Genomic DNA, 27,792 nt, shown 5'->3' with positions numbered 1-27,792 from the left:
TCCTGGTCGTGGAACACTGGACCAGCTCTATACCCTTTCCAGGGTGCTGGAGGGTTCATGGGAGTTTGTCCAACCAGTCCACATGTGTTTTGTGGACTTGGAGAGGGCATTCGACCGTGTTCCTCGCGACATCCTGTGGAGGGTGCTTCGGGAGTATGGGGTCGGCGGCTCCCTACTTAGGGCTGTTTGGTCCCTGTACAACCGGAGCAAGAGTTTGGTTCGCATTGCCGGCAGTAAGTCAGACCTGTTCCCGGTGCATGTTGGACTCTGGTAGGGCTGCCCTTTGTCACCGGTTCTGTTCATAATTTTTATGGACAGAATTTCTAGGCGCAGCCAAGGGTCGGAGAGTGTCCGGTTTGGGGACCATATGATTTCGTCGCTGCTGTTTGCAGATGATGTTGTCGTGTTGGCCTCCTCAGACCAGGACCTTCAGCGTGCACTGGGACGGTTTGCAGCCAAGTGTGAATCGGCTGGGATGAGAATCAGCACCTCCAAGTCCGAGGCCATGGTTCTCAGTCGGAAAAGGGTGGATTGCCCACTTCAGGTTGGTGGAGAGTTCCTGGCTCAAGTGGAGGAGTTCAGGTATCTTGGGGTTTTGTTCACGAGTGAGGGAAGGATGGAACGTGAGATTGACAGACGGATCGGTGCAGCTTCTGTAGTAATGCGGTCGCTGTACCGGTCTGTCGTGGTGAAGACGGAGCTGAGTTGTAAGGCAAAGCTCTCGATTTACCGGTCAATCTACGTTCCTACTCTCACCTATGGTCATGAGCTGTGGGTCATGACTGAAAGGACAAGATCCCGGATACAGGCAGCTGAAATGAGCTTTCTCCGTTGGGTGGCTGGGCGTTCCCTTAGATATAGGGTGAGAAGCTTGGTCACTCGGGAGGAGCTCAGAGTAGAGCCGTTGCTCCTCCACATCGAGAGGAGCCAGCTGAGGTGGCTCGGGCATCTATTTCGGATGCCTCCTGGACGCCTTCCCAGGGAGGTGTTCCAGGCACGTCTCACCGGGAGGAGGCCCCGGGGAAGACCTAGGACACGCTGGAGGGACTATGTCTCCCGGCTGGCCTGGGAACGCCTCGGGGTCCCCCCCGGAAGAGCTGGAAGAAGTGGCTAGGGAGAGGGAAGTCTGGGCGTCTCTGCTTAGACTGTTGCCCCCGTGACCCGGCCCCGGATAAGCGGAAGATGATGGATGGATGGATAGTTTGTTTTTAATGCTTTAAAACACTTAAATTGTAATAAAAGTGTTTTCAAAATTAAAAAAAATTCTCTCTCTCTCTCTCTCTCTCTTTTTCTTTCTCTCTCCCTCCCCCTCTCCCTACCGTTAAGTAACTTGTGCATTGTTTTACGTACTTGTTTTTTACATATCCGACCGAGCTACAAACTTTCCAGTGATTAAATTCAATTAAATTCAAGTTTATTTGTATAGCGCTTTTTACAAAACAAATCGTTACAAAGCAACTTTACAGAAAAGTTAAATTACATTAAATGTATATCACTCGATAAGCTCACGCATCTGCTCAATCCACTCAGCGTGCTTTATCAGCTATACAGGCATTAATACTGAATGTTTAACATTATATTCATTGCATAGATATCCTACGTAGACAACCTTAATCTCTAATAACTCCATTCTGCTGTCTGTTGTGTTTCTTTGTCTGAATATGGCACTTAACACATGCTTTATGGTATCAGCGTTTGGTATGCGGGCATTTTAACGAGTACGAGTACAGGAGCTCAGCATCGGGCCCGATACCGATACGTGCATCCCTAATGTAAAGCACGAGCAATGTGAAACTTAAAACAAGATTACACATTCCCTCAGGGTTAAGAATTACCAAACGTGAACTATTTCCAGTTTAAGAGACCATAAATGTTTCAAAGGTTAAGGTGCTATCAGTGATTCTGCCAAATATGCCCCTTAGCAGTGGATACTACTTGATCTATAATTCTGCTTTACATTTTATAAAAAGGCAAATCTTGGTTTATTGATGTGATAATAATGTGTGATTAGAGCAACCACTCTTCCTTATGAGGTGTGGGATTTCCCTTTTTCCAAACATTCCTGAAACTGATTCAAGTATAGAATCTTATGAATAGACTATTGAGAGAAAGATAACTTGACTATTTTAGTGAATTTTTGGCACTCAGACTGGTATATTCTATGCATATTGTTTTGACAGAGGGAAACAAGTTACAACTCGACATTTATTTTACAAACATTTCTTTTTAAATACAGTGAGTATCAGCTGTATACAAAGTGACTATCATTCGATTTTTGACCCCTGAAAATGGGTAATTTTCAGCAATTTGGATATGAAGCCACATTGAGATCCCCATGTCTTTGGGATTAAACCATATAGGACCTTGAAAATAATGATTCAATAAGAAACATTTGTTAAGAATTAGAATGCAAAATCATATTTTGATATCTTCTTGAGTTACAGGCACGCAATGTCTTGGAAAAATAAATTTAAATGCTTAGTTTAATGCTTAAAACCTTTAATGAAATGCATTACAATGATGATTGATAGATAGATAAATACATTTTCCTCAAAAGCCCGATGAGTCATTTCTGATAATTTTTAAGATTATTACTTTTTTTTTTTTTAAATGTTATTGTTATTAATTATTGATTATCAAGTAAACCTAAGCTTCAGTCCAGTTAGTGTTCATCACTAAATATTACTAACAATATTAGAGATATCCATACATTTACATCTTAAAATCATTTAAGATGGCTTTTTATGGTTAAGCCTTTTGGAACTTTTCTTGACTTTTGCAAAAGATGGCCCTTTTCCTTTAAGAGTTTGGGCTTGCCATAGATACTTGCACCAGTTCCTTCTGTAAGCCTGAAGATAAAATCTCCAGAGCTGAGTGGACCATAAAGATGTCTGCGAAATTACAAGCCGACCTCAGTGTCAAACAGCCCTTGTGAACAATGTCCTGTTAAGTAAAAATTACAAAAGTAAAACGTGCAAATTACACATTATAATTAAATACTGAAAATATTGCCACTGTTTAAATAAAGTAGATTTTGCTTCTTAATGCAAAACAATATTTTTAATAGGCTGAATTTGTCCTGAACAGTTTTCCTGAAATTCACATATTTCATGCATACTCTTAAACATGTAAAGCACACAACTCTAGCTTTATCTGGCTAGAGTGCCATCTGCCGCCTGTAGTGCGGTTTGAAGTGGCCCATCAGGGCTATTTAAATACTTGCATGTTGAAATGCTTGTGTTTTGTTTTCTTCAGTTGTTTGTTGTGTCCCCTCATTCAGAAGGGATTTTACATGTCCCGTACTTTCAAGGCCCGTTCACCCTTGCAGGGAACTGAGCGTAGCCGATAGGGATCTATCTGCTGGGATAGTTTCAGAGTGCGGGGGAGTTATAGGTTCAGTACTGGAGCATCGGATGCCAGTGGGCCTGGAGCCACTGCTTCAAGCTATTTGCCGTGAAGAACAAACTGATCCTTAAGTCAAGAGAGCACATTTTCATTCATGTGAAAGCCACATCTGAAAACTTACACAAACTGTAACATCTCTGCTCACCACCTGACATTTTAAAGGCCGGCTGTCTTCTAGAGAACACGGTGTCTTTTCTTCTGTGTGGCCTGGAAAAGATGCTCTTGATTTAGGTCACTCACAGTTACACTAGTCCTTTGTCATCCATTTGAATAAACATTTAATACTAATTAATCAAAGAGCAGTTACATACTGTAGATTCCAGTGAAAAAGTTCTGTATAATCGGGCTGTTGAGAAGTCAGTGATCTTTCACAGATGACTCATATCACCAGTGTGAGGAAGCTTAAATTAGCCTGTCAAGCTACATTTTCAGTTAAAGTAGTTAAAATGCAGTCAAACTATTTTTTTTTAATAGTTAGCTAACTTTAAGTGAATTATCAAATGGTATGATTTAAAAGAAGAGCAGCATTTAAGAGAAATGCAACAAAGTTCTTGTTCACACTTGAAAAAGATGGCAATAAATAAAAATAAAGAATATTAATACGTATACCTTAATGTTTCAATCTTAAATGTAGCAATTATGGCGGTTTCATTTAAATTATTGTAGAGATAATGCACATAATTGTCGTGTGATCGTATATCTCACATGGAATGCTTAAATATTAATATAGATGTTTTTCTATCTTAGTTTAATGTTACTGGACCCACTTTATATTAAGTTGCCTTAACTACTATACACTTACATTTTAATTAATAATTTAGTACAATGTACTTATTGTGTACATGTTTTTACATTGTACTTATATATATATATATATATATATATATATATATATATATATATATATATAAACTACATGTAATTACATCTGTATTTAATTTCTGTAATTACATTTATAATTACACTGTTGACCCATACTTTACACCTTAACCCACCCTTAAACTTACCCATACCTCCAACCCTCTCCCTAACCTTACCCCATCACACCTCAATAGCAGCAAAAGTGTTTTACAATACAATATGAACACAATAAGTACATTGGACTTGGATTTTTATGTAAGTACATAGTAGTTAAGGCCACCTAATATAAAGTGGGACCATGTTACTCTTCACTAATTCAGATTTCTGAGACAAGCACAGTAACATTTACATTTACATTACATTTACATTTATTAATTTGCTTGCCTACAAGACGACCACTGGCACGGCACCGACTTACTTAAACTCACTGGTTAAATCCTATGTGCCCTCCAGAAGTTTGCGCTCTGCAAGTGAACAACGCCTTGTGGTGCCATCCCAAAGAAATTCAAAATCACTCTCACGGACCTTTTCCTGGACTGTGCCCAGCTGGTGGAATGACCTCCCAATCTCAATTCGTACAGCTGAGTCATTACTCATTTTCAAGAAACATCTAAAGACTCATCTTTTTCGCTTGCACTTAACCTACTAACACCAGTACTTTTCCTTTTCTTGTCTTTTTCATTAAAAAATAAATAAATAAATACCTGGCTATGTGTTCTATACTAGACTAACTGAGACTTGTCATGGCACTTGTATACTGTTGTTATTTTCTTGTTGACCTGACTGCTTCTATTGTTCTCATTTGTAAGTTGCTTTGGATAAAAACGTCTGCTAAATGATTAAATGATTAAATGAAATTATTTAGCAGACGCTTTTATCCAAAGCGACTTACAGATGAAGACAGTGGAAGCAATCAAAAACAACAAAAAGAGCAATGATATATAAGTGCTATAACAAGTCTCAGTTAGGTTAACACAGTACACGTAGCATGGGATTTTAACTAATATAATAAATAAAAAGAAAACAGATAGAATAAAAAAATAAAATAAAAGAATAGAGCAAGCTAGTTAGAGGTCTTTACACACACACACACACACAAACATACATATACAATTGCATAATAAATGAAAAGAAAATAGAATACAAAAAGATTAGAAAGGTAGTTAGATTTTTTAAAGAATAGAATTAGAATAGTGAGTGTTAAAGTTAGAGGATCAAATAAAGATGGAAGAGATGTGTTTTAAGCCGATTCTTGAAGATGGCTAAGGACTCAGCTGCTCGGATTGAGTTTGGAAGGTCATTCCACCAGAAGGGAATATTTAATTTAAAAGTCCGTAAAAGTGACTTTTTGCTTCTTTGGGATGGCACAATCAAGCGACGTTCACTTGCAGAACGCAAGCTTCTAGAGGGCACATAAGTCTGAAGTAACGAATTTAGGTAAATGGGTGCAGAGCCAGTTTTGTAGGCAAACATCAATGCCTTGAATTTTATGCGAGCAGCTATTGGAAGCCAGTGCAAATTGATAAACATAGGTGAGACTAACATGAGCCTACACTCTTAAAAATAAAGGTTCCAACAGGTGGTTTTTGCAGTGTTGCTATAAAAGAACCATTTTTAGGGCAGTTCTTGTCAATTTTATTTTTTTATTATTAATTTTTTTTTTTTTTTTCAAGAGTGTGGATCAAATTTCTTCTTTACCACTATAAAGAACATTGTTTGCAGTGAAAAGTGTCGTAAGTGTCATTGAAGTAAAAAAATATTATGGAACAATATGTCAGTAAAGCATTTTAAATATACATATACATTATATAATATATAATATGTGTACAATGCATCCATCTGATTTGAACTTGATTTACACTGTTATTTTAAACACACACATCCCTATTTTATACAATAATAAAATAAAATGCATTTGTGCTATTCATACTTTGTAAATATAAAGGCTGTTACTCTGATAATTTGGAAATAGTACTCGCAGTTATTTTTATATAGCATACAGTTTCATGAATGCAACCTTTCCAATTCTGTGCATGTTTAAGAGCCTGGGAGGAAAGTCTTTCAGTTGCATCAAAATTACTGTTGACTTATTTAAATAATTAGCTGCTCCTAATTTCATTAATTTCATTCATTAATGTCTCTTGGACTAATTGCTGCCGGGGTCAGTCGAGGTACTTCTTACACCCACCTGGCCTAGCACAAACAGGACTAAGAGTTCTCCAATGTAATAATGCTTGAACAGAACATCTTGTTCATGTGGTGGTATCACTGGAATGCTGCTTTTAGCTAACGCTAGTCTGGGGGGGATTCACCAGTTAACAGTTAGTAAGCACATGCTAGCATAGCGTGGTCACATCCACGTGGTCCAGCTGATCTCAAAGGCGTACATGCTCCTCAGCAAGCAATGACGCAAGCTCCATTGCCCTGGAGGCCATTTGCTCCATTGCCGGCACACAGAAGTGTATTGTGCTGCTGGAGTCTGGGTGTGAACAGACACAATCACAAAATGCTGGCAAGGTCTTGCAAGGTAAGAGTGACAGATGAGTCACGCCCATTTCCTTTTTGGGACACTAATCGTCTCCTTTAATTGCTATGCTGCAATGTGGCAAGCTAACTTGGTTTGGTCTACTCTCAGAGATAGATAAGCCCAGAGATTTAGAGCCATCAACTGATTTTTTTTTTATTTGAATTGATTTTTTTGTGAAACGAGAAAAGGGGCAGTTGGTTTGTGATACTGCTGAACTAATACTGATTCATTTATAATACAAAATAAAAAAAAAAAAAAAAAAAAAAAAAAAAAAAACATTTGGTTTTTCTGTTGAAGACTGGACTGGCAACCTCCTTTTACACTGCTGGCTGTAAGCAAGTTGGACACTTGTTGAACTAGGGCTGTTAATGTGATGTGGAGGTAGCTCACAGACAGACAGCACTTGGGGAGCCATTGGCCAACCACACATGATGCTTGTATACACACAAATGTGAGAGCCAATGCTTCAGGCCTGACACACTAGATGGAGCCATACCAGGTGATGTCTCAGTTATGAGATCAGTGCTGTCATAAACCATCTGGGTTGAGATGGTTGAGGTTGCACCTAGACGAAAAGAGTGGTCACTACGAGTTATGTCGAACGACATATGGGGTCTCACTTGGGAGGCCAATCATCTCTGAGTTTAAGAGAAAACGGCAATTAAAATTGGCTAGTGGATTTAACATATCTGAGCCACTCCCCGTGCCAACGGGTATAAATAGCAGTTTCTAAAAGAGCAAATCACGGACTTTCACGGAAAATCGCGTCTTTTCAAGATGCTGTTTTATCCGTGTCCTTCTGGATGCTGTCGTTTCCTGTTTTCGGTTGACGGTCACGAGCGTTGTCTGCAGTGTCTGGGCATCCAACACGCTGAGGCTGCGCTTGTGGATGAGTCATGCGTCTATTTTGGGCGTATGAACATGGCAGCGCTGCGATCGCCTCTCTCACTCCTCAAGGGGAGTGCAGCAGACCCCTCATTCACCACCCGCCCCGGTTTCTTTGGTTCGAGCAGAGGACCTTTCGGCTGGCACTCGGTGAGATCTGAGGGTTAGAGTGAGAGCTTCTCCGCTGGGCCACACCCCACGGACCTCTCGCTCTTCCCACAGCGCATGTCCCGTGCGGCTGCTGATTGATTCTGCTGGGCCGTCTTACAGCGGCCCCAGTGTGTCTTTCGGTGGTGTTCTTAAATGTGTTCAGCCCCAGGACTGGTTTGCAGCAATCGACCTGAAAGACGCGTACTCTCCTTCAGAGGCAGGACAGTGGTACCACTGAAACACTTTCAGAGGCTCCTGGGTCATATGGCATCCGCAGCCGCAGTCACGCTGCTCAGGTTGCTCCATATGAGGCCACTTCAGCACTGGTTGCACTCCCGAGTCCCGAGATGGGCATGGCACTGCGGTACATATCATGTCACCATCACACCGATGTGTCGCCGCCGATTCAGCCCCTGGTCGGACCTTGCCTTTCTACGGGCCGGCGTGCCCTCAGAACAAGTGTCCTGCCATGTTGTTGTCACAACAGATGCCTCCTACACGGGCTGGGGTGCGACATGCAACGGGCAGGCAGCTTCAGGGTCCTGGACAGGACCTCGACTGCTTTGGCACATCTGCTGTCTGGAGTTGCTGGCAGTGCATCTAGCCTTACAGCGGTTTCGGACTCTGTTGCTAGACAGTCACGTGTTGGTCCACACAGACAACACTGTGGCTGTTTCGTACATCAACCAACAGGGCGGTCTACGATCACGTTGCATGTCTCAACTCGCCCGTCATCTCCTCCTCTGGAGTCAGACGCAGCTCAAGTCGCTGCGCGCTATCCACATACCGGGGGAGCTCAATCATGCAGCTGACGTGCTCTCACAACAGCTCAACTTTCCCGGGGAAGGGCGATTCCATCCCCAGATGGTCCAGCTGATCTGGAGTCGATTTGGGGAAGACCAGGTAGACCGGTTTGCTTCCCACGAGTCCTCCCACTGCCATCTGTACTATTCCCTGTCCCAGGCCCCCCTTGGCACGAATTTACTGGCACTCAACTGGCCTCGGGCTCTACGCAAGTATGCGTTTCCCCTAGTGAGCCTGCTCGCACAGATGCTGTGCAAGGTCAGGGAGGACGAGGAACAGGTCCTGTTGGTTGCGCCTTACTGGCCCACCCAGACCTGGTTTTCGGAACTCATGCTCCTCGTGACAGCCCATCCCTGGTGCATCCCCCTGAGGAGGGACCTTCTCTCTCTCAGGGGCTTGGCACCATTTGGCACCCGCGTCCAGATCTTTGGAACCTCCACGTGTGGCCCCCGGAGATGCCCGGTCACAGTCGTGCTTTCTTTCCTGCAAGAAAGGTTGGAGCATGGGCTGTCACCCTCCACCTTGAAAGTGTATTTGGCTGCCATTGCTCATGCTCCTCGTGCAGTGGACGTCCGGTCAGCCCCTGTACTGGGCTAGGTGTTCATATGGCTTGATTCCCTACGGGTAATCCCATAAGTGTATTCTTCCACGGTAATGTTTCCCTCTTGGCAAACCCGTGTCTTCCCTTGACAGACCCGCTCCGTCAATCTCTTCTGGCAGCTGTTCCATCCCTACTCTAAGGTAGGACCTGCCTCAGAGACCCATTCCATATGTAGTACTGTCCCCCGGGCCAGTCCATATCAGTATCTCCACATGTCCCCTCCCTACGGGTAGCATGTGGTCTCCATAGCAACCTTTTCCTAAAGGCTCGCTTCCCCATCGTCTTGCCAAGCTGTAAGGACAAATAGGGAAGATTTGAAGCAATCTTTCTCCGAAGGTTGAAATCCCTTCTACTAACTTTGTGTGGGCGGAACAGCAGCATGGCCTTCTCCAGCAGTGATGTACTCTCCCTTTGGCCCCTTCGGTACTAAGGTCAGTGAATTTGCGCTGGGGCTTTGGGAATTTTACGACCTTAAGCGTAGGTTTTGTGGCACGCCAGGGCTTGTTGACAATTGCAGCGCCACAGGGTTGTGACAGTGTTCAGGTTGTTGCGTTTTCCATAGGACCCCACATGTCGTTCGACATAAATCGTAGTGACCGACAGATAGGGAACGTCTCGGTTACGTACGTAACCCTCGTTCCCTGATGGAGGGAACAGGGACGTTATGTCCCCATGCCACAACCTTGAACTGGTCGCTGTTGCCGGAACAAGTTCTCGGCTCCTCAGCGTAAAACCTAATGAGTGGATGCACCTGTCACCCTATTTATACCCGTTGGCACGGGGATTGGCTCAGGTATGTTAAATCCACTTGCCAATTTGAATTGGCGTTTTCTCTTAAACTCAGAGATGATTGGGCTCCCAAGTGAGACCCCATATATCGTTCGACATAACGTCTCACTCCCAGCACTGATTTTGTGGCAGAGATTTTTGAGCCTTCTTACATGGTTTCCAAAGGATGACCCCACATGGCAAGCTTTGTGCAGGGTTTCCTCATGTCATGATGGTTGTTTAAACTTCACAAATGTCTTTCGTTAAATATCTTGCAGATGTTAGGTGGTTCGTTGGTAAAGGATTGTTTTATTTGTCCCAATTTTGCAGGAAAAACAAGTTCAAGTTTATTCAATGCTGGCAGGGAAAATAAACAAGCAAATATGCAAATAGATTCCAAACAAACACTCATTTTCAGTGTTACACAAAATTGTTTGTGTATGCTGAAGAAAAGCAACAGTAGAGTTGAAAAGCTTTAAGAAGGAAAAACAATGACAAAATGCCTCTAAATGATGACAGTGACACAAATATATTTGCATATTGCACAATTTTGGTGTTGACCCTCTGTCGATCCGACTGTCCATGGGCGAGAATACAACAATTGTTAAAGCAACAGACAAAAACACAGAGAAAGAGTGCACATTGTTCATGAACATATACTAAAGAGATTATAACAATACAAAGTTAAATGAAAATCAAACTTATCCTTTAATCAAGCATTCCAGGAGCTGATTCAGTGCCAGGACGCACAGCTGTTCTTCAGTAAAGCTTTTGAGAACCCTGCAGTTTGATGTGACTGAGTCAACCCTGGAGTACTTTGTTTTACCTCTGCAGAGGACACCTGTTATATTTCCACATCTTTTCTAATGGAGGGTTCAGAGGCTTGAGATTCAACCTGAGCCCAAAGTCACCCCCAGGACAGTCGTTCTCAACAAAGGATTGTTTGATCTCAGCTATGACCCTGTGAAGACAATACACTAATATACACTTGATCATGGGGCTGATTAGACACCCAAGCTTTTGTTTGGAACTCCATTTAAAGCTGTGAGTCCATATGGAGCTTTCTAACATGCATTAGAAGCTAACAGTGGGGCCTCAGCTGAACTGAGCAAGAAGAGTTTTGCTCATGTAGACATATGAGGGATAGGTACGCAGGAGGCCTGCCACTTTGGCTCCCAAGATTCTTCTCCATTTCCCTTTTATCTTAAGTGGTGATTTACAAACAAAATATTGTGGTTTGGCTGTGGTACTGTGTATATATGTCTTTAGTAAGGTGGTGGGGTTCTACTCCATAACTACACAGCTGGTAGACATTAGCTTTTGGACACAATTGTCAAACCATCCCAGGCTCACTTTGTTTTCAGAAGTGAATGCTTGAGGTTGTTTGTTTATAATTAACTTCACATTGAAACATCCAGTTGCTGAGTGCAGTTATTCTGCATGTCGCCTGCTATGCAAAACATACATATCATTTGTAGGACATGATGAGAAAAATAGCCACTGCTTGTAATACTACTTGTAGCAAATGTACGTCACTTCATGCAATTTTCTGCACTTGAGACCAGGTCACCAAACCACACCAAGTTGAACTGTAATCCACCTTATTGACTTGACCAGCCTCATAGCACAAGATTTCAATTTCAATTTTTTTTTTTTTTTTTTTTGGTTTTCCTATCTGTGGGAAAAAAAAAAAACACCACAACTGGCTCCAAGCACTGAGTGTTGATTTTTTTCCAGCTCCTTTTATAATTTACAGTCTGTCCTCACATTCCAGTAACCTGTGGTTTGAGTCAATAAGATGTAAATCATTTGTTTTATTGGTTTATTTAGCCCCTCATGCTGGGCTATTGGTGGGCTTTTCCTGGCGGTGATGTGGTGGTTTACAATGATGTCACAGGCCTGCTATGCATCCGCAGGGAGACTTCCACCACCCACTGATAGGTAGCCATTCCCCCAATGACCTCATCAAATCAGTGATAAATACACACTGAGGAGATGAGAAGCCACTGTAGAGGTAGAGTTTTGTAGCTTCCTTTGTGAAAGTACACTTTAGCATACTTTTAATATAGTTCTTATTATGGAAATAATACACTTTAATAGAATTAATTTAAAGGCAGACTGAATGTAATGTTTTTTGACACTTAATAACTTTAATAAAATAAATATATATTATAGTTAAAATATAATACATATGCAATTTAACTGTGTTTCTTGTTTTATTTTTTTATTAGTGTATGTACATATATATTATGATTGAGCTCATATTTTTCACAAGGGTTTGGTTGTAGGTTTGTTGCTTCTGACGAATCTCTTGGTCAGATCCTTGATTATTTCTTTGTGTGGTTTCCATAGTGGCTCCAGTTACATGTATCATATTTCATATGGTCAGGATAATGGGCAAAACATGGTGTCCTTGTCTAATGTCAACGATGTATACAGTTTTTTTTTTTTTCAGTGAGGTTCGATAAAATCACTTTCTCGGTATTCTCAACACATCACATGGTGCAGATCAGGGTAGACAGTGTTTTCAGAGCTGACCACCAGCAATACGACTAGACACAAAACCACATTCTTCTTCCTTAAAATTAACTGCAAAATGTCATATAATATGGTTATTATTGATTATGTAATGTTTGGCTATATATATATATATATATATATATATATATATATATATATATATATATATATATATATATATATATATATATATATATATATACATTCACTTGTTTGTCCCTAGACGTGCCAGTCAAAGGTGTTTGACCTTTCTGATGGAGTGTCTCAGTATGCCTGGTTTCCATGTCGAGAGGCCCAGGGTGTGTCTTGGTATCCTCAGTACTGGTTAAAGGTGAGATTCTTTTTTATTAGGATGAACTTTTAATCAACTATTATCGCTGTCATGTAGGTGATAGGAAATAGGATGAGGAGCAGAATTTTAATGAAACTTTTTTTCTTTTTTTTCAAAAAAGATAATAGAGAGAAAATAAGCTAAATCACAGGAAAAAACACATGGCAGAAGGCCAGATATACTAGAATTAATGAGGCTTAAAACAAGAAGCAGGTGTGAAAATTAACAATTCAGTTACTATGGTGACAAATGAAAAGAAGGAACACAAAAAAACAAGAACACAATTAAGGAAAATCAGGTCATACAATTAAAAATCCAAGACACAGAATCTAATCGTATCGTAATCGTATCACTCTTCTTCCCCAGTTAACTTATCGCAGTGGATAAAGAAATTATTATTAAATAAAGCCAGGTTTAAAATTCTTGTTTCACTTTGTTGACATACTAAAAGTTTTTACTGAGTGGATTTTGTATTTCTCTTTTTATTCCTCAATAAATCCTAAAATTGTTACAGTTCATTGTGGCAAGGGAGAATGGAGGAGTCTCAAACTTATGTTAAATAGAGTTTAATACCGAAAACGCAGAGTACATACAACTCAGGAGGAATATTAAACAACTAGTAACAAAGCTGACCGGACAAGGAATGAAGGAACAAGCAGGAACTAATATACAAAGAATAATTAACAAAACAGGTGCATAGAATAATCAATCAACTCAACAAGAACAGGAAAATGACCATTAAAAGGAAACTCAAGAACCAGGACAGGGGTAATACATAGAAAAACACTGACAAAAATATTGTCAACAGGTAAAGAAAATGAAAATGTAATTAGTTCTTAGGAATAAAATATTTGATAAATCAAGTTAATCATTTAGATTTTTTTCTTTCCACTGGTCTGAAAGATTGTAGTGATAAAATTTACAGTTTTTTCCTAAAGGGTTTTACCGTTAAGCATTTTGAGTAGATCTGATTGTTAGACCAAAATCTCAACTTTTATTCATATAGTGACTGACTGAAGAAGACGTGTGTAAATGTAAGACCAGATCTTTTTTCCTGCAGGCGTTTTTTTCACATCCGATGGTTGCTGCAGCCGTTATTATCCATTTAGCTGCAGACGGAACCAGCTTCATCGACCATGCCCAGTGGAACATTACCGTACAACTGATCGACACCAAAGAGAGCGTCCACAGCCTAGGTGAGAGCTTGGGACGTTGCACAGTTTTCTATATCTATTGACTTTGATTTCTAATATTGACAATTGCCTAAATACTTATTATTTTCATATGTGTCCATTCCATTCTCTGAAATGTTTAGGCGACTGGCGTTTGAGTTGCCGCACCAATCCTTTGGTCATCCCAGTGAATCATGACTTGAGTATGGCCTTCTACCACACCAAAGCCATTCTCCTCATGTTCCGCTCCGAACTTGTGGCCATCTCCGGCATTGGCCTGCGTTCCTTCCAGTTCTTCGACCCAATTACCATCAGCGGCTGCCAGAGCGATGAAATATACAACCCCATGGGCCAAAGGTGAGCTGTCAGGCCTAGAGTCAAATGATTGGTTCCATGGTCCTTATTAGATATTACTCCTGCTATATCCACAAAGTTGATGAATCAGAGTAAAATTAAATTTTTGAAAATTTTACCTTAAGGTATGAACATGGTTTTGAATGTTGAAGGGCTTTTACAAAGAAACAAATTATTCTTGATATTTTGAGTATTATGACACATACTGTAACATTCAAAATGCAAAACCTTTGCCTTAGTCCAAAAAAGAGCATTCACTGAAGGGAAGTTATGTTTTCCTCAAGTTTCTGATACCACAGACACATTATTATATGACCTCCCATATTTATTACATCAGTTATTCATTACTAAACTATAGAAATAAGTACATTTAACCATAAAATGGGGTAAGCACCTAATGCAAATGTCAGTTACTCAATACTGTTGGTCTGTTTTGCAGTTAATATATCCTTAAGTGAACAACATTCAGTTGACAAGCTAAGAAAATAAAGCCTTGTTTTCAGAGACATCTAACAAAATGTAGGGAGGTTTATGCTTAACACAAGAAGAAAAATGGGAAAGGAAAATAAACGTAATTCAAAGGGAAGACAAAGTTTATTATTCTGCTCCACTGCCAAATACGTTTGTTCTTGCTTTTGGTATATTATACCTGACAGCAAGCAAAGCATTGTTGCTCAGTATCCACAAATGGCCTGTTTAATTGGTCAGAGAGGCTGGAAAATGATCATGAACTACTAATTCATGACATTTGTTTGTCATTTTAAGTATATATAAATCTCAACGAAACTGTAGTTATCACTACACTCATAAATAAAACAAATATGCAAGTTAATCACTTTTGAACCAAGTATCTTACAGTTTGAACCATTACCAGGAAACTTGAAGGAAATCCTTTACATCTGACGTCTAAGTGATGCCAGAAATAATATAGAAATAGTGATCTAGTAACAAATCATAGTGAGCAACTAAACCAGTTAAAAACAGCATGAACAAGGCCACTAGGACCATAACACACTCATCATTCTTACAATAATATATAATATTGTCAATGTATGTAAGAATGTGCAATAAACATAATTTGCTTGATTTATAGAATGAGGTTATTCTGAAACAGGCACGTCGCTTTCAGTTAAAGCTGAAAATTATTTGTTTGCCACGAATGGCCCTTTGACTGCAAAGTGCCTCCTCTGATGCTTTATCGACAGCAGTTTGATTTGCTTTAGTTCCATAGTGCACTTCATCAAGTGGCTGATTTATTTTAGTAAAATAATGCTCAGAAGTATGCACGCAGAATATTCATAATGTTTCTGTAGTGCACATATACTTAAATGCTGATGCTTATGCAAAGGCCTTTGACCACTAATACCATATTTCCCATAATACTCTGCTATACGAAACACTAACCTGATCTCATGGCAATTCATAGATATTTGACATGGTGGCTAATTTGTGCCAATTCTGCGATTTCGCTCATTTTTTTTTTTTTTTTTTTTTTTTCGAGGTTGAAAATTCATAGGAATTTGTATGTAGGACCAGACCTAACCCCGCCCCTAACTTAATGGTCACAGAAATTATATAAAACCTTTTTTCAAATACATTTAGTCATTTAGCAGACACTTTTATCCAAAGCAACTTACAAATGAGGACAATGGAATCAATCAAAATCAACAAAAGAGCAATTGTATACAAGTGCTATAACAAGTCTAAGTTAGCTTAACGCAGCACATGTAGCAAGGTTTTAATAATATAATAAAAAGAAAACATAGAATAGAAAAAGAATAGAGCAAGTTAGTGTTAACGTTGTTTTTCAGTGCAGTATGCCATAGAGTATCGGGTTAATGTCTTCAGAGGGCTCTGTTTGGAACGGATTCTTGGCTCACATGGTAATGGGTGTACAATAAATTAATTCGCAAACTAATGAGAGAAATTTAGGACAAATACGTATATTAGTAACTGAAAAATGCCTACATACACATACACAGTGCTTGTTTAATGTAATTGTTTTTTTGTGAAATTTTTGCATGTATGTATATAGGAAATCTTAATTCTTGTAATTGGCTGGTATTAATACACCATGCATTTATACCTTTTGGATGAACTAGTTTATTTTAAAAAAGTACTACGATGTGACTAATTTTTATAGTGCAAATATTGGATGTTAAAACCAGCCTATTAAAACCACATGCATTCTATAGAAATCTATTTTTATTTATTACGTTATTTAGTTCGTTAACTAGCATATTACAGGACACAGATGAAACTGCTTGAAATTTCATTTTAACTATTTTAAATGCATGGACCAATACTGTGTGAGTGGAAAAAAATAAAAAAATACAAAAATATTACATAAAGAATATTTTAGTGATTCCAAGTTCGGGAGAGGAGCGTATTTACATGTTTTCATGTAAAAGATAAGAGTTGAAAAATGGCAGCTCTGCATTTACAAACTGATTCCATTAGAGACTTATTTTTTATTCTCCCAGGAATTCTTTTTTTTTTTTTTTTTTTCGGGGAAGAAGTTAAGCTTACAATTTGTCCTGCATTGTTCGTCTGGCCACATTAATTACTCTTTATGCAGGGCTATTCAAATCTTGCCCTGGAGGGTCAGATTTGAAAAGCCTTTATTTAACAAAGAGCAGTGTAGAAATCAGACACCAAATCCTCTCAGACACCCCACAATCCTCTCAATTTTGAAACAATTAATTTTTTTTTTTTTCTTGAGAAAAACAGAAATTTACTTATAAATTAAATTAAAGTGCTGAAGTGAAATGTACATTTCTGAAAGCATCTAAAGGCATCCAGTTAAATTGTACATAGACCATTACTGTAATTGTGCAAAAAAATATGTTGTTTCGTGAATAAGTACCTAAGATTTTTGTTTTGTATTGTTTCAGTGAGTAAAAATAAATATGCAGAGCTCAAGGTTTGCAGATTTTGTGTCTCATTGATTTAAATTGAAGCTCACTCACTGACTCTGTCTCTATGTTTTCTAGCAATATTTTGTTTATTTGACTTCTCAATTTTTTTTTTTTTATAAATAAACTAATAAATAATAATAATCTTGGAAGTTTGCTGATAACCCTGCATTACAGTGCAAATTTTAACGGCTCAAATAAATACAACACTGCACTTATCATTTTTGTCGTTGTTGTTGTTTTGTTTTCAGCTGCGTTCATTACTCCTGTGATGCTATTGATTGCCAAGAGCCACTGATCCGGAATGCAGAGGTGCAGTGCACCGACGGCGGCTACTTTAACGGAGCACGCTGCACTGTCATGTGTAACAGCGGCTATGTCCTACAAATCCACAGGGATGATGACATCATCAAGAGCCAGGTACTTACCAGTATGGGCAAACAAATGAGAAAGATTATGTTGGGCCAAAAGTTGTATCCCAATGCAAGGGGGCCATACCCCAGTGTTATTATAATATTATTTATTCATTATTTGAAATATTAACATTTTATTAAATTTGATTAGGTTTAATTTTAGTGTCAGTGATTTCGCTGTGGGCTTTTGTAAATTGCTTTTTTATATATATTTTTTGATTTAGCTTATTTTGATTTAAATTTTAGTTTCAGTAAGTTTAGAATTTATTTTATATAAATGAGTTGTAAAGGCAGGGATTTAAATTTTTAAGTTTAATTTTTTCATCTACTATTTACATTTTTTTTATATACTTTTCTGTCGTGTGACTGATGTGGAGTAGCCTGACTACATCAGACTTCATACTTCCACTCAATTTCAGTTCACTTCTGTACTCAGTCTGAGATAGCAAACCATCTCCCAGCCAATCAACAAACATAGGGCGGGCTGAGAGCCGTGACGTAGACGCTAAGCGCCGAATTAAGATCGAGTTTAGGATAGGGAAATCGAAAATGACAGTGGACATGGAGAAATGGTATGCTATTCCCAGAGTGTTTGTTTCACATTTTCAATTGAGGTGATGTTGTGGCCCTACTCCCGACAGGCTTTGGGAAAAGTAAAATTTATTAACGGTTACCGATCGTCAGCGAGAAACTGGGGAGGCCAAAGTCCAGCAAGGTGATAATTGTGATTGCGTCGCCCTCGTCGGTTTTGTTTTTGCAGCATACCTGTGTTTACAGCAGTAGTGTGAGGCTGCTGAGGTGGCTGAGCCGTTGCGTAACACACATCATAACCAAATTTTATTTGACTGGCTTACGGGTAATCAATGATTTTAAACTTAAGACAAGCGTCTCCCCACGAGAAAGTAAACGCTTGCCAGTTATGCCCTTCCAGACTCGGTCTATGAAGCAAAGCAAAGTAGCAGAGTTTGGTATTACCAGGCTAGGTGTGGAGACCTGAAGGGCAAAACATCTTAATGCATTAACCCACATTAACCATTTTCTTGATAACAGTTTTCAGTGAGAATGCGCTTCATGTGCAGTTTAATGTGTTGGCTTCCTATTCTGGGCATATGTGTTTGGCTGTATCCACAAGTTTATCACAGAGACATCTATTTGATGTCTGCATTTACAAGTCGTATTTTTAGAGTGTTTGATCATATCTGCAATACATCTATAGGACATATCCTATCATATGTCAAATACGTAGAAGATTAAAAAATGTCTTTAAAATGTTTATGATTTGGAACGTATGTAAAACTAACATTTGAAAGATGTCTATCAGATGTTTGTATACACCAGATGCTTTCTTGCAGACATGCACGTGTTATCTGGGTATATAGTATCAATAAGGTAATTACTGTCGTAGCATTATTCATGCAAACCTGAAAAAAATAACTGGTGGGCAGCAGAGAAAAGCCTTGTTTTGCTTTCCAGATGGGTTTTTGCTATAAAGATGTGAGGTTACAAGTAAACAGTGAATTAAGAAAATGATTTTTAATGGGTGCTCCATTGCCTTGAATGTTGTTGGTAACTTGTTGCATTTTAATAAGTTTACCAAAAAATATCGAAATATGCATGAAATACGTAAAAGTAAGCAATGTTAAAATAAGCTGAGAATACTGCACTCCAATGCTCTTCCAATTCTGCAGAAATCCAATTCAAATTCTGCAAATGCCGATTCCGTGTGGACCTCATGTTGAAGTTCTCATTCAAACTGGTTGCTTTGCAACTGGAATGTAAGTTTGTGCTCTCAATGATAAAGGATTAAGGAATATTGTGTTTTTTTTTTTATATTTCCCTTTGGGTTTCAGTGATGTAGTAGTTTTATCAAACAACACCCAGAGCGATTGATCATGCCCTTGCTTTTGATCTCTACATTCTTTATCTCAATGATGTTTATGACAAGATCTTGCAATTTAATGTCATAACAGTGTGTTTCTGTCACATCAGCATGGGAGCAAGGACAATGGTGTGAAGTTGCTTCTTGTCGAGCTTCATTAGAAAGTGCACTGGCTTCAGTTGAGACATGAGGCTTCCAGGAAATCTGCTTTAGATGGAATTATCTTCAAAACAATCGGTTCCCTCCACTTGTTTGTGTGTGTGTCCTTGCTTGTTTTCATCATGCAAACACTATGCTCAGATGTTTAATGGATAACCATTGTGAAATCCAGTCGAACTCTAATAGTGCACTCTTCCACTCTTCTACTAGATTAAATGCATCTCAACTAATCAGTGCCTGAATATATATTTCTTTTTTTTTCTGGACAATTTGTCTGCTAACCATATTGTCGTTGCATGACAGGTTGGTAGGTTACTGCCACAATAACACAGAATAAATCCCAGTGGACTACAACCAGGAGGAGGCAATTTCTCTAGTGGAGTGGGCCCTCCCACCTATAGGACACACCACCATTGACTGTCCCGTGGGAAAGTCTCTCCTTTGTGACTGGCATGCCCCCAAAATCATACATATTTGGGCAGAAAAAAACACTTGCTGACTGGAAGACAAATAGGTCTTGGCTATACTGATTCTTAACCCAAGCCGGATAAGACCAGTCAGAATATGTATTCCAATCTGGCTCAGAAGGGTAAGAGCTGCATATATGCACATTGTAAAAGTTCATGGTGCCAGTGACAGTCCGAATGGCAGGACTATATACTGATAGACCAGTCCCTCAAATGCGAATCTCAAGAACGGTTTGTGATGGGGGGCTATCTGGATGTGAAAGTAAGCATCTTTCAGATCCACTGATAGAAACCAGTCCTCTGAGCATATTTTTATGAAGGCCTGTTTCAAAGACAACATCTTCAACAGCCATCTCATTAGCAAGCAGTTCAGATGCCTGTGATGGAGACTGGGTCTGAGCCCACCATCTTTTTGGGAACAAGGAAGTAATCTTGCTGTTTGTTGGAGTAACATTTCCACAGCTTATTTTGCAAGCAGTGTTTATTCTTTAGACCGGAGAACATGAGGAACATGTTGTCCCTTACTGAAGTTTTAATGATGCCTCTGAAGCAGGGGAGTCTGTGAGTGAACTGTGAGTATCATCATTCTGTGTTTTTTCAAAAACAACTTGACACATCCAGGATAGCATTCCGGGGGTGGGTGGGGGGGCTGAGGTGGCGCTGGCTTGGCAGGCTGTGGAGAGGATGGAGCCTTCTGGCTATTTGAAACATTTACTGCACTGGAGCGCTCCAGCAGGAAGTGCCACATTGCCTGTGATGACTTCTTTGCCACTGTTAACTGCTTGGCACATCCATCCACAGCAGGGCCAAACAGTCTCTTGGGAGAAACTGATGAGTCTAGGAAGGTGACCATGTCAGCGTTCCTTATATATGTCATATTCAGTCAAAGGTAGTGCTCATGCACCACCAAGTTGGCCATGGAATTGAAGCACTGAGACAGCCTGGCCAGCCACTGAGTAAGCCCTGTTCACAATGGGTGAGGTAGTCCTTCTGGTGTTAGATGGATGCGCCTCATAGGCTTTCAACCCCAGAGCTAATAGAGGGCACAGATGCACAGCGACCAACTCTTCTGAGGAGGGAGCTTGCTATAACCTTGTTCTTCAGTGGCATCAACAGTGGTGAGAGTGGTAGAAGTAGAGGGATTAACACAGACCAAGTTGGATGCTTGCCACATTCTGGTGAGTTCCTCATGAATTGTCAAGATCCTCCACGGCCTTGGTCAGAATCTGGATCAGCTCGCTGCCCACAGTGGGCTGTGTTGTCTGTGTTGAAAGCAGGGTTTTATGCTCTTCACTGGAACACGCCCACTCTTCAGCATCTGACATGGATGACATGGAGTCATCAGTGACAGCATCCTCCTCAGATCCGCCAAAGGAAATCAAGCCGCTTGCAGACAGCAAGGAGCACTGATACTCACATGTGATACACACAGGTGAAATGAGACATTGCGGGCAAAGTGAAGCATGTGGGAGTTACACTGGCATGCATTCACTCAAGCCCATTGTTTGAGTTCCGCTGCTCCATTGTTTCTTCCTTCTAGGCTAGAGAGGAAATGGGATAGCATTTAAGAAGGTGATCCACAAGCAGAGAAGGACAAGACTCATGCTGTTGCAGTGAAGGCAATCTGTCCCGGTGATGACCTATTATGCCCATTTTTACAATATATAAATTAAGTCTTCGATGTCCAGTGTGTATGTGAAGTTCCCTTCGAAAATGAAATGTAACCATCGTGTCTTCATTGGCTCAGATGGAGGGAGCCTATGGAGACTCCTGTGTTTGTTGTTGCGTCCCAACTCACAACATCACAATGCCTCTTTGGCACTGACATTGTATCTCCAGCAGCTACAGCAGAAAACAGTAATGGTGGACTCCTGCTTCTCTTCTTTTCTCTGTTTATTCTAATAAGGCAGAGATCATCATAAATGGGTGGGACTTTTTCACTATAATGAAGTCAGTGTAGGGAGAAATCTGACACTGCTCGTTTTGGAGAGACTGGTTATGATTTATTAGGATCATAAAAAACTTAGTGGGTGGATTTTTAGACATCTGTGTTCAAACACCTTCACAGAAAAAAAAAAATTCAGAGAAAAGTGATTTTTGCATAATAGGTCACCTCTAAATGCATCAGATCTCTGCAGGGGAAGGTTACTGGCTCCTTCCACTGCCGGGGGCAGGGGCGTAGCAACCGGGGGGGACGGGGGGGACACGTCCCCCGCACTTTTAGAAACAGGTGATTCTGACCCCTGCTAATTTTTTTTTTTTTTAGGATCCAGCGTGAATATTTCCTGTAGTGTTGTCTGATTTGTTACTTAGATTTGAGTGAAGTAACATTCAGCCAATCACAGAGCGAATCATCTCCTGGGCGCGTCTGCTATGAACTTCAAATCTCTTGTTGCTCTTCTGAATTTTCGTTCGTTCGTTTGTTCACTTTGCTATTAGGCCGTCTGGGATAAAATGCACCCCAAAAAAAAGCAAAGGACGATTACATCCTTTTTTCAAACACACACTGTAAGTATATTACAGTATGTCGCGATGACACGAATCGCGCGATAAAGTTTTCATGTTATGATTTAACCCGTATGGACCTCGTCACGTCGCGCCGGATTCAGTGTGTTAAATGCTCTCCTATGGATAAAAGCGTCTGCTAAATAAGACGTAACAATATTATTGGTTTCTGCTGTCTTTTGTTTGTCTACGTGCTGCTCGCGGAGTAAAATTATCATTTCACAATAAATCATATTTGTTTTGCAACGAATATCTTAAAATACTTTATCAAATTTTATTCTTTTAATTCATAACTGTTACTTTATGTCCTAACTGGTCTGTAGGAAAGGCAGGCTGTGACGTCACTGGCAGAGATAGGGGGCAGTTGCTCAACCTCTCCAGAAAGTGTACAGGTGAGATTTGTATAAAAAAAAGCAGATTGACTATCTTAAAGCTGCGTTAGGGAACTTTTGAGGCTCTAGTGGTTAATAAACAGAACTGCTTGCGTCTTGCGGAAGAACATCGTAGCCGGAACTACTTCTCTCTGTTTATGTCTATGAAGAACCACAAAGGTACTGGGTTACTCCGCCGCAGTATCCCCGAAGCAATCTAAAATAGTCCGAATATAAACACTTATTATAGGTGCACCCTAGTGATTCAGGACAAGCCAAAAACACGGTTTGGAAAATGGATTCATGGTGTACTCGCTTATTATATACATTTTTCTACATTTTGAACACAAACAAAGTTACGGTTATACTTACAAAGTTAGTTATATCATAAAATATCTTTATTTCATAAAAAAAAAAAATATATATATATATAGATGGTCTCCCATTGGTCTCAAAGTCCTGCAGTATTTTTACATTTTGAGTATGATTTAACAAAAATAGGTTCCTGTAAGCTATCATGTCATGTTCCCAAATTTGAAAAAGTAAAATGCCCATTGGTATTCTATTTAGAATTTATTATGAACATCAGCTTTGGGTCAAATCACCATACAGCTGTCCCCCCCACTTTTAAAATGGCTGCTACGCCCCTGGCCGGGGGCTTTCTTTTTCTGTTTCTTGCTTGAAGACTCAGTGAGGAGATTATCTTTGTTACTGATGGAGAAAATTTCAGTCAAAATGGTGCTCAGAGCTGACTTATAAAGTGGTTGGCTCCACCCCTTTTGCCGGTTGAAGGAACATTGGTGAACAGATCAGGCTTCAGTATCGGAGTAACAGGAGTTTTCCCAGAAGCGTCAGCTAAGCAATGGGAGAGACTGAAAAGGAAACACTTCAAGTCATTCCAAAACCCATAAGACGTGCATAAAAGCAGGTTTTTCATTCTGTCTCATAATTTTTGTCCATAAATTTACATTCCATGAAACCCAAACTTTCGAGCATCAAAGACTACAAAAAGTAATTGTGATTTTATTCATAAACACACAACAAAATTGAGCAATTTAATCCAAGCTTCTGGAGGAGACATACTTTAATGTGATTAACTGATTTATTAACACTAAACAACACACATAGAGCACATCAAATATGGTAAACATAAGCTCAAACATACTTAATTGACGCAACCTAAAAGTCTGATGGGTATGGGACAAAAAAACATTTTTTTAATTTTAATCATTGTTTGATAAAGTGATGCATTTAAACAAAAGTTTTGGTGTGTGCATTCAGTAAGTCAGTAAAGCAATGGCTGTGTTTAATTAGGCACAGTAGCCCAAATGAGGTGAACCGCTCGGCTATAAATTTGTGTAAAAGAAGAAAACTCGCCATCCACACAAACATTTTTTTTCATCTTTCTCCAACTGAACATTTATTGGCTTTGACCCAGTGTTGTAAATGTGTTTGTTATGAGTTTGTTTGTTTGTTTGTTTTTGTGTTTATCAATGTGTGTGTGTGTGTGTGTGTGTGTGTCACTATGAGTCTACCACATTTACAAAGAATATAATCAGTCCAAACACTCACCAAGACTGTTCTGCTACTAACCCCAACAGAAATGCATGTATTTATGTTTGTAAATCTGTTTTAATATGGCATTTCCAGTTTGCTCAGTTCCCAAAGCTGCTTTTGAAAGATATGCATTTTGTTAAATGCTATGTAGATAGTTGTATTTTATTATCATTAGGGTTAGGTCATGTCATGACATGTGGATGTCAACCAACTCTCATATAGAGCATTGGTAGACTGTTAGATTAGGTTTAGTAGAATAAATTGGCATGGTCTTGCAGTTACTTATAATCATTTGAATGTCTGTTAGGGAACCATCAAAATAAAGTGTTAGCTGATATTTAGCACACAATCTGCTGATAATCCAGTGATTGCTAGTTGACATAGAGTTGCAGAGTTAATTATAGTTAGTATAATGTCTAATGTGGACCATCAAAATGGAGTGTTACCTTAATAACCCTGATACAGATGTTCTGAATTGGATTATATTTGAACAGATACTGAACACATGCTGTTTCTTGAATGATTCAAGCTTACATTACAAAGGGCAGGATAATATGTAATCTTTATAAAGCAGGGATTTTTTTTTTGTTGTTGTATTTAGCTTCGCTCTGATGCATGTGTGCCTGTATATCAGCAGTTACCTGCAAATACACATGTGTTCTTCACAAGAGTATAAATGACCTTGTCTGAGGTGATAATTTATTATAAGTCAGCCCTCACTCTTATTTCAATCACTTTTGGGAATTCTGTCCAGATATTCTAAACATATTGATTGAGTTAACATGTGGAAAGCATATGTTTTGTACAGAGAAATATGAAAGTGAGTAATGACTGGGTAAGAAGATATTGTTGTGGTGTATCAAATAGTCAAAGGAAAGGCTGAAGTATATAAGAGAGAAAGAATATCTGACTGAGCTCATCGATAACGTGTGTGTCTAGTGTTATAGTTCTCCTTTATCAACTAAACCAAATGCTTCATGATGAAGTAAGTTCTTTTATAGGACAAAACAATATTTGCAAGTATAGTTAAAAATATATATTTCTAAATGTCGTTGCTATTTGATTTGGTTTATGTAATTAAATGTAAGAGATCATACATGCATGTGGATTCAAGAGCTTTTGCAGATTCAGAAAACATTGTCACATTGTTTTTTTTGACAAGTCAAACAAACCCAAATTATGAACAAGGCTTTCGCTGTTAAACACAACCTGCATCCTTGTGTACCTCAAACTGTGTAGTTTTATATATTAAAAATAATAAAAACTTTGAAATTTCCTCAAATAATTACAGAGAAATATCAAGTAACACAATGAATGAAAATCTTAATTTGGAAGAAAAACTCTCAAAACATTCTGCTTATAAAAGCACTGAATGTTATGTGCAACATGGGATTATAAAACAATGAGTACATGAAAGTTAGTGGGCCTACCCGAAAGGATTGTTTAACATGTTGTCCAGATTTGCATGTTATGCTCACTAGCATAAGTCTAACTAGCATATATATATGGCCTAAAAATTTTATTTAGAAAAAAAAATCACCCATCGGACTCTCAAGGAAACTAAATTCACAGATCATCAGTATACAAATGATGAATAATATTGTATTGCCTAAAAGTTTACCCCAAAGAAAGCATTTATTAAGAAAATAGAGTTGGACCAATAATAGATTCTCGTGGGACCTTGCACAAAAAAAAAGAAGCAGATGCAAGAACATAATTTCCAATTTGAACAGAACAAATCCTGAAGAAAACCACTCAAGTACTACACCATTGATTCCAAACATAGTCTCATAGTCCTTCTATTAAAGCTACATGATTTATAATAAGCCACGCTCAAATATCATTAAAGCAACACCTTGATCTGTGTAGAGACTGAAGAGAAGGTGACTGATAGCATAATCCATTTGTTGCAAAAGTCAGATTAAAACTAATGGTCATATGGTCAGCTTTGTCATCAATACAAATGTTTTCTAACATTAAATCCAAATAAAACAAATCAACCATATGACAATAATGGTGCGTAGATCCAGGGACCCACTTTGATAGGTTAAAGGAATCAACCAAATGAAAAAATTCCTTGGTCATCGGTTTACAAGCATGTTTTCGCTACTCACTGCTGTGTGTTTGTGCACTTGGATGTGTTAAATGCAGAGCATAAATTCCAAGTATGGGACACCATACTTGGCCACATATTCCCATCTTTTCCTTTCCTTTCCTTTCCTTTCCAAAAAAAAAAAAAAAAAAGCCACCGAATGACTTAAAGACTTCTCGAAGACAAAGCAGGAGAGGTTGAGGAACTGACCATTTTGGAGCCACCTAAGCAGCTGTACAGAAGCACATATTTCCTTTCCTTTCCTTTCCCACTCATTTACAAAGTCCTTATTATAACCAGGAGGCCTAATGTATAGTGTATATCATGGCAAAAAGTATTGGCAATGACAAATCAATCTTCATTAATTGAACTTCAAAGCTCAACAGACAGACAACAGATTTCAACAGACAGTATTTTACACTTTAACATTATATAATGTTAAAAATAACAGCCAAGCCTCCACCCTGGCGAATAGTCCTCTGAGTGCTTAAAAAATTACATCCTGGAGGTAACAGATCAGCAAGAGGACTCGAATCAGCAGCACTTAACCAAGTACAAGTAATAAAAAGAAGGTCCAACCCATGTGTAACATAAAAAAAAGGAAAAAAACATTCAGAATTAAATGAATGAGATTAGTTTGTGGCACCGCGCTCCATTCCTTTAGGTGGCGATAGCAGACACTTTCTCTCTGCGCTGTTTGAGTTGATTGCACGGCTTGCTCCATTGAGCCGTGCCTATGACAGGTCAATGTAGCACAAACTTTTAAAATATTGCATTGTTTCGTGTCACTTTCTGTTTGTTTGGCTTTCCACAGGGGAATGAACCCAGCAGTTTATTCAGCACTAAATTTATTCGCTACAGATTTTACAGCTCTCAAGGTGGTAGATTATACTAAAAAGCCTTTTACTCGCTACAAATAAAGTAGAAACTATCAATCAGATGACATGAAGCATGTCGTAGATTGTGTGTGACAAGTTTTTCAGCAAAGTTTTGATCATGTTGATCACTTAGAAGCCTTATAAATGTGCATATCAAATATCATAGTTTCATGGAGGT

At 39.1% G+C, this 27,792-nt stretch overlaps 1 protein-coding gene across 2 annotated transcripts in view; it reads left to right on the top strand.

The window, feature by feature from the left end:
• The window catches only part of LOC127989619 (pappalysin-1-like), a 116,449-nt gene that overhangs the window by 52,087 nt on the left and 36,570 nt on the right, over positions 1-27,792 (top strand). For both annotated transcript variants that reach the window (XM_052591439.1, XM_052591438.1), the window contains exons 12-15: positions 12,745-12,852; positions 13,913-14,048; positions 14,168-14,381; positions 17,545-17,713. In XM_052591439.1, coding sequence (XP_052447399.1) covers positions 12,745-12,852; positions 13,913-14,048; positions 14,168-14,381; positions 17,545-17,713 — 627 coding nt within the window. The remainder of the gene's footprint in view (positions 1-12,744; positions 12,853-13,912; positions 14,049-14,167; positions 14,382-17,544; positions 17,714-27,792) is intronic.

This window comes from Carassius gibelio, chromosome A5, assembly GCF_023724105.1.
Source record: "Carassius gibelio isolate Cgi1373 ecotype wild population from Czech Republic chromosome A5, carGib1.2-hapl.c, whole genome shotgun sequence".
Classification (NCBI taxonomy): Eukaryota; Metazoa; Chordata; class Actinopteri; order Cypriniformes; family Cyprinidae; genus Carassius; species Carassius gibelio.
The sequence above is the reverse complement of the archived record's forward strand: the minus strand, read 5'-3'. Positions and strand labels throughout refer to the sequence as shown.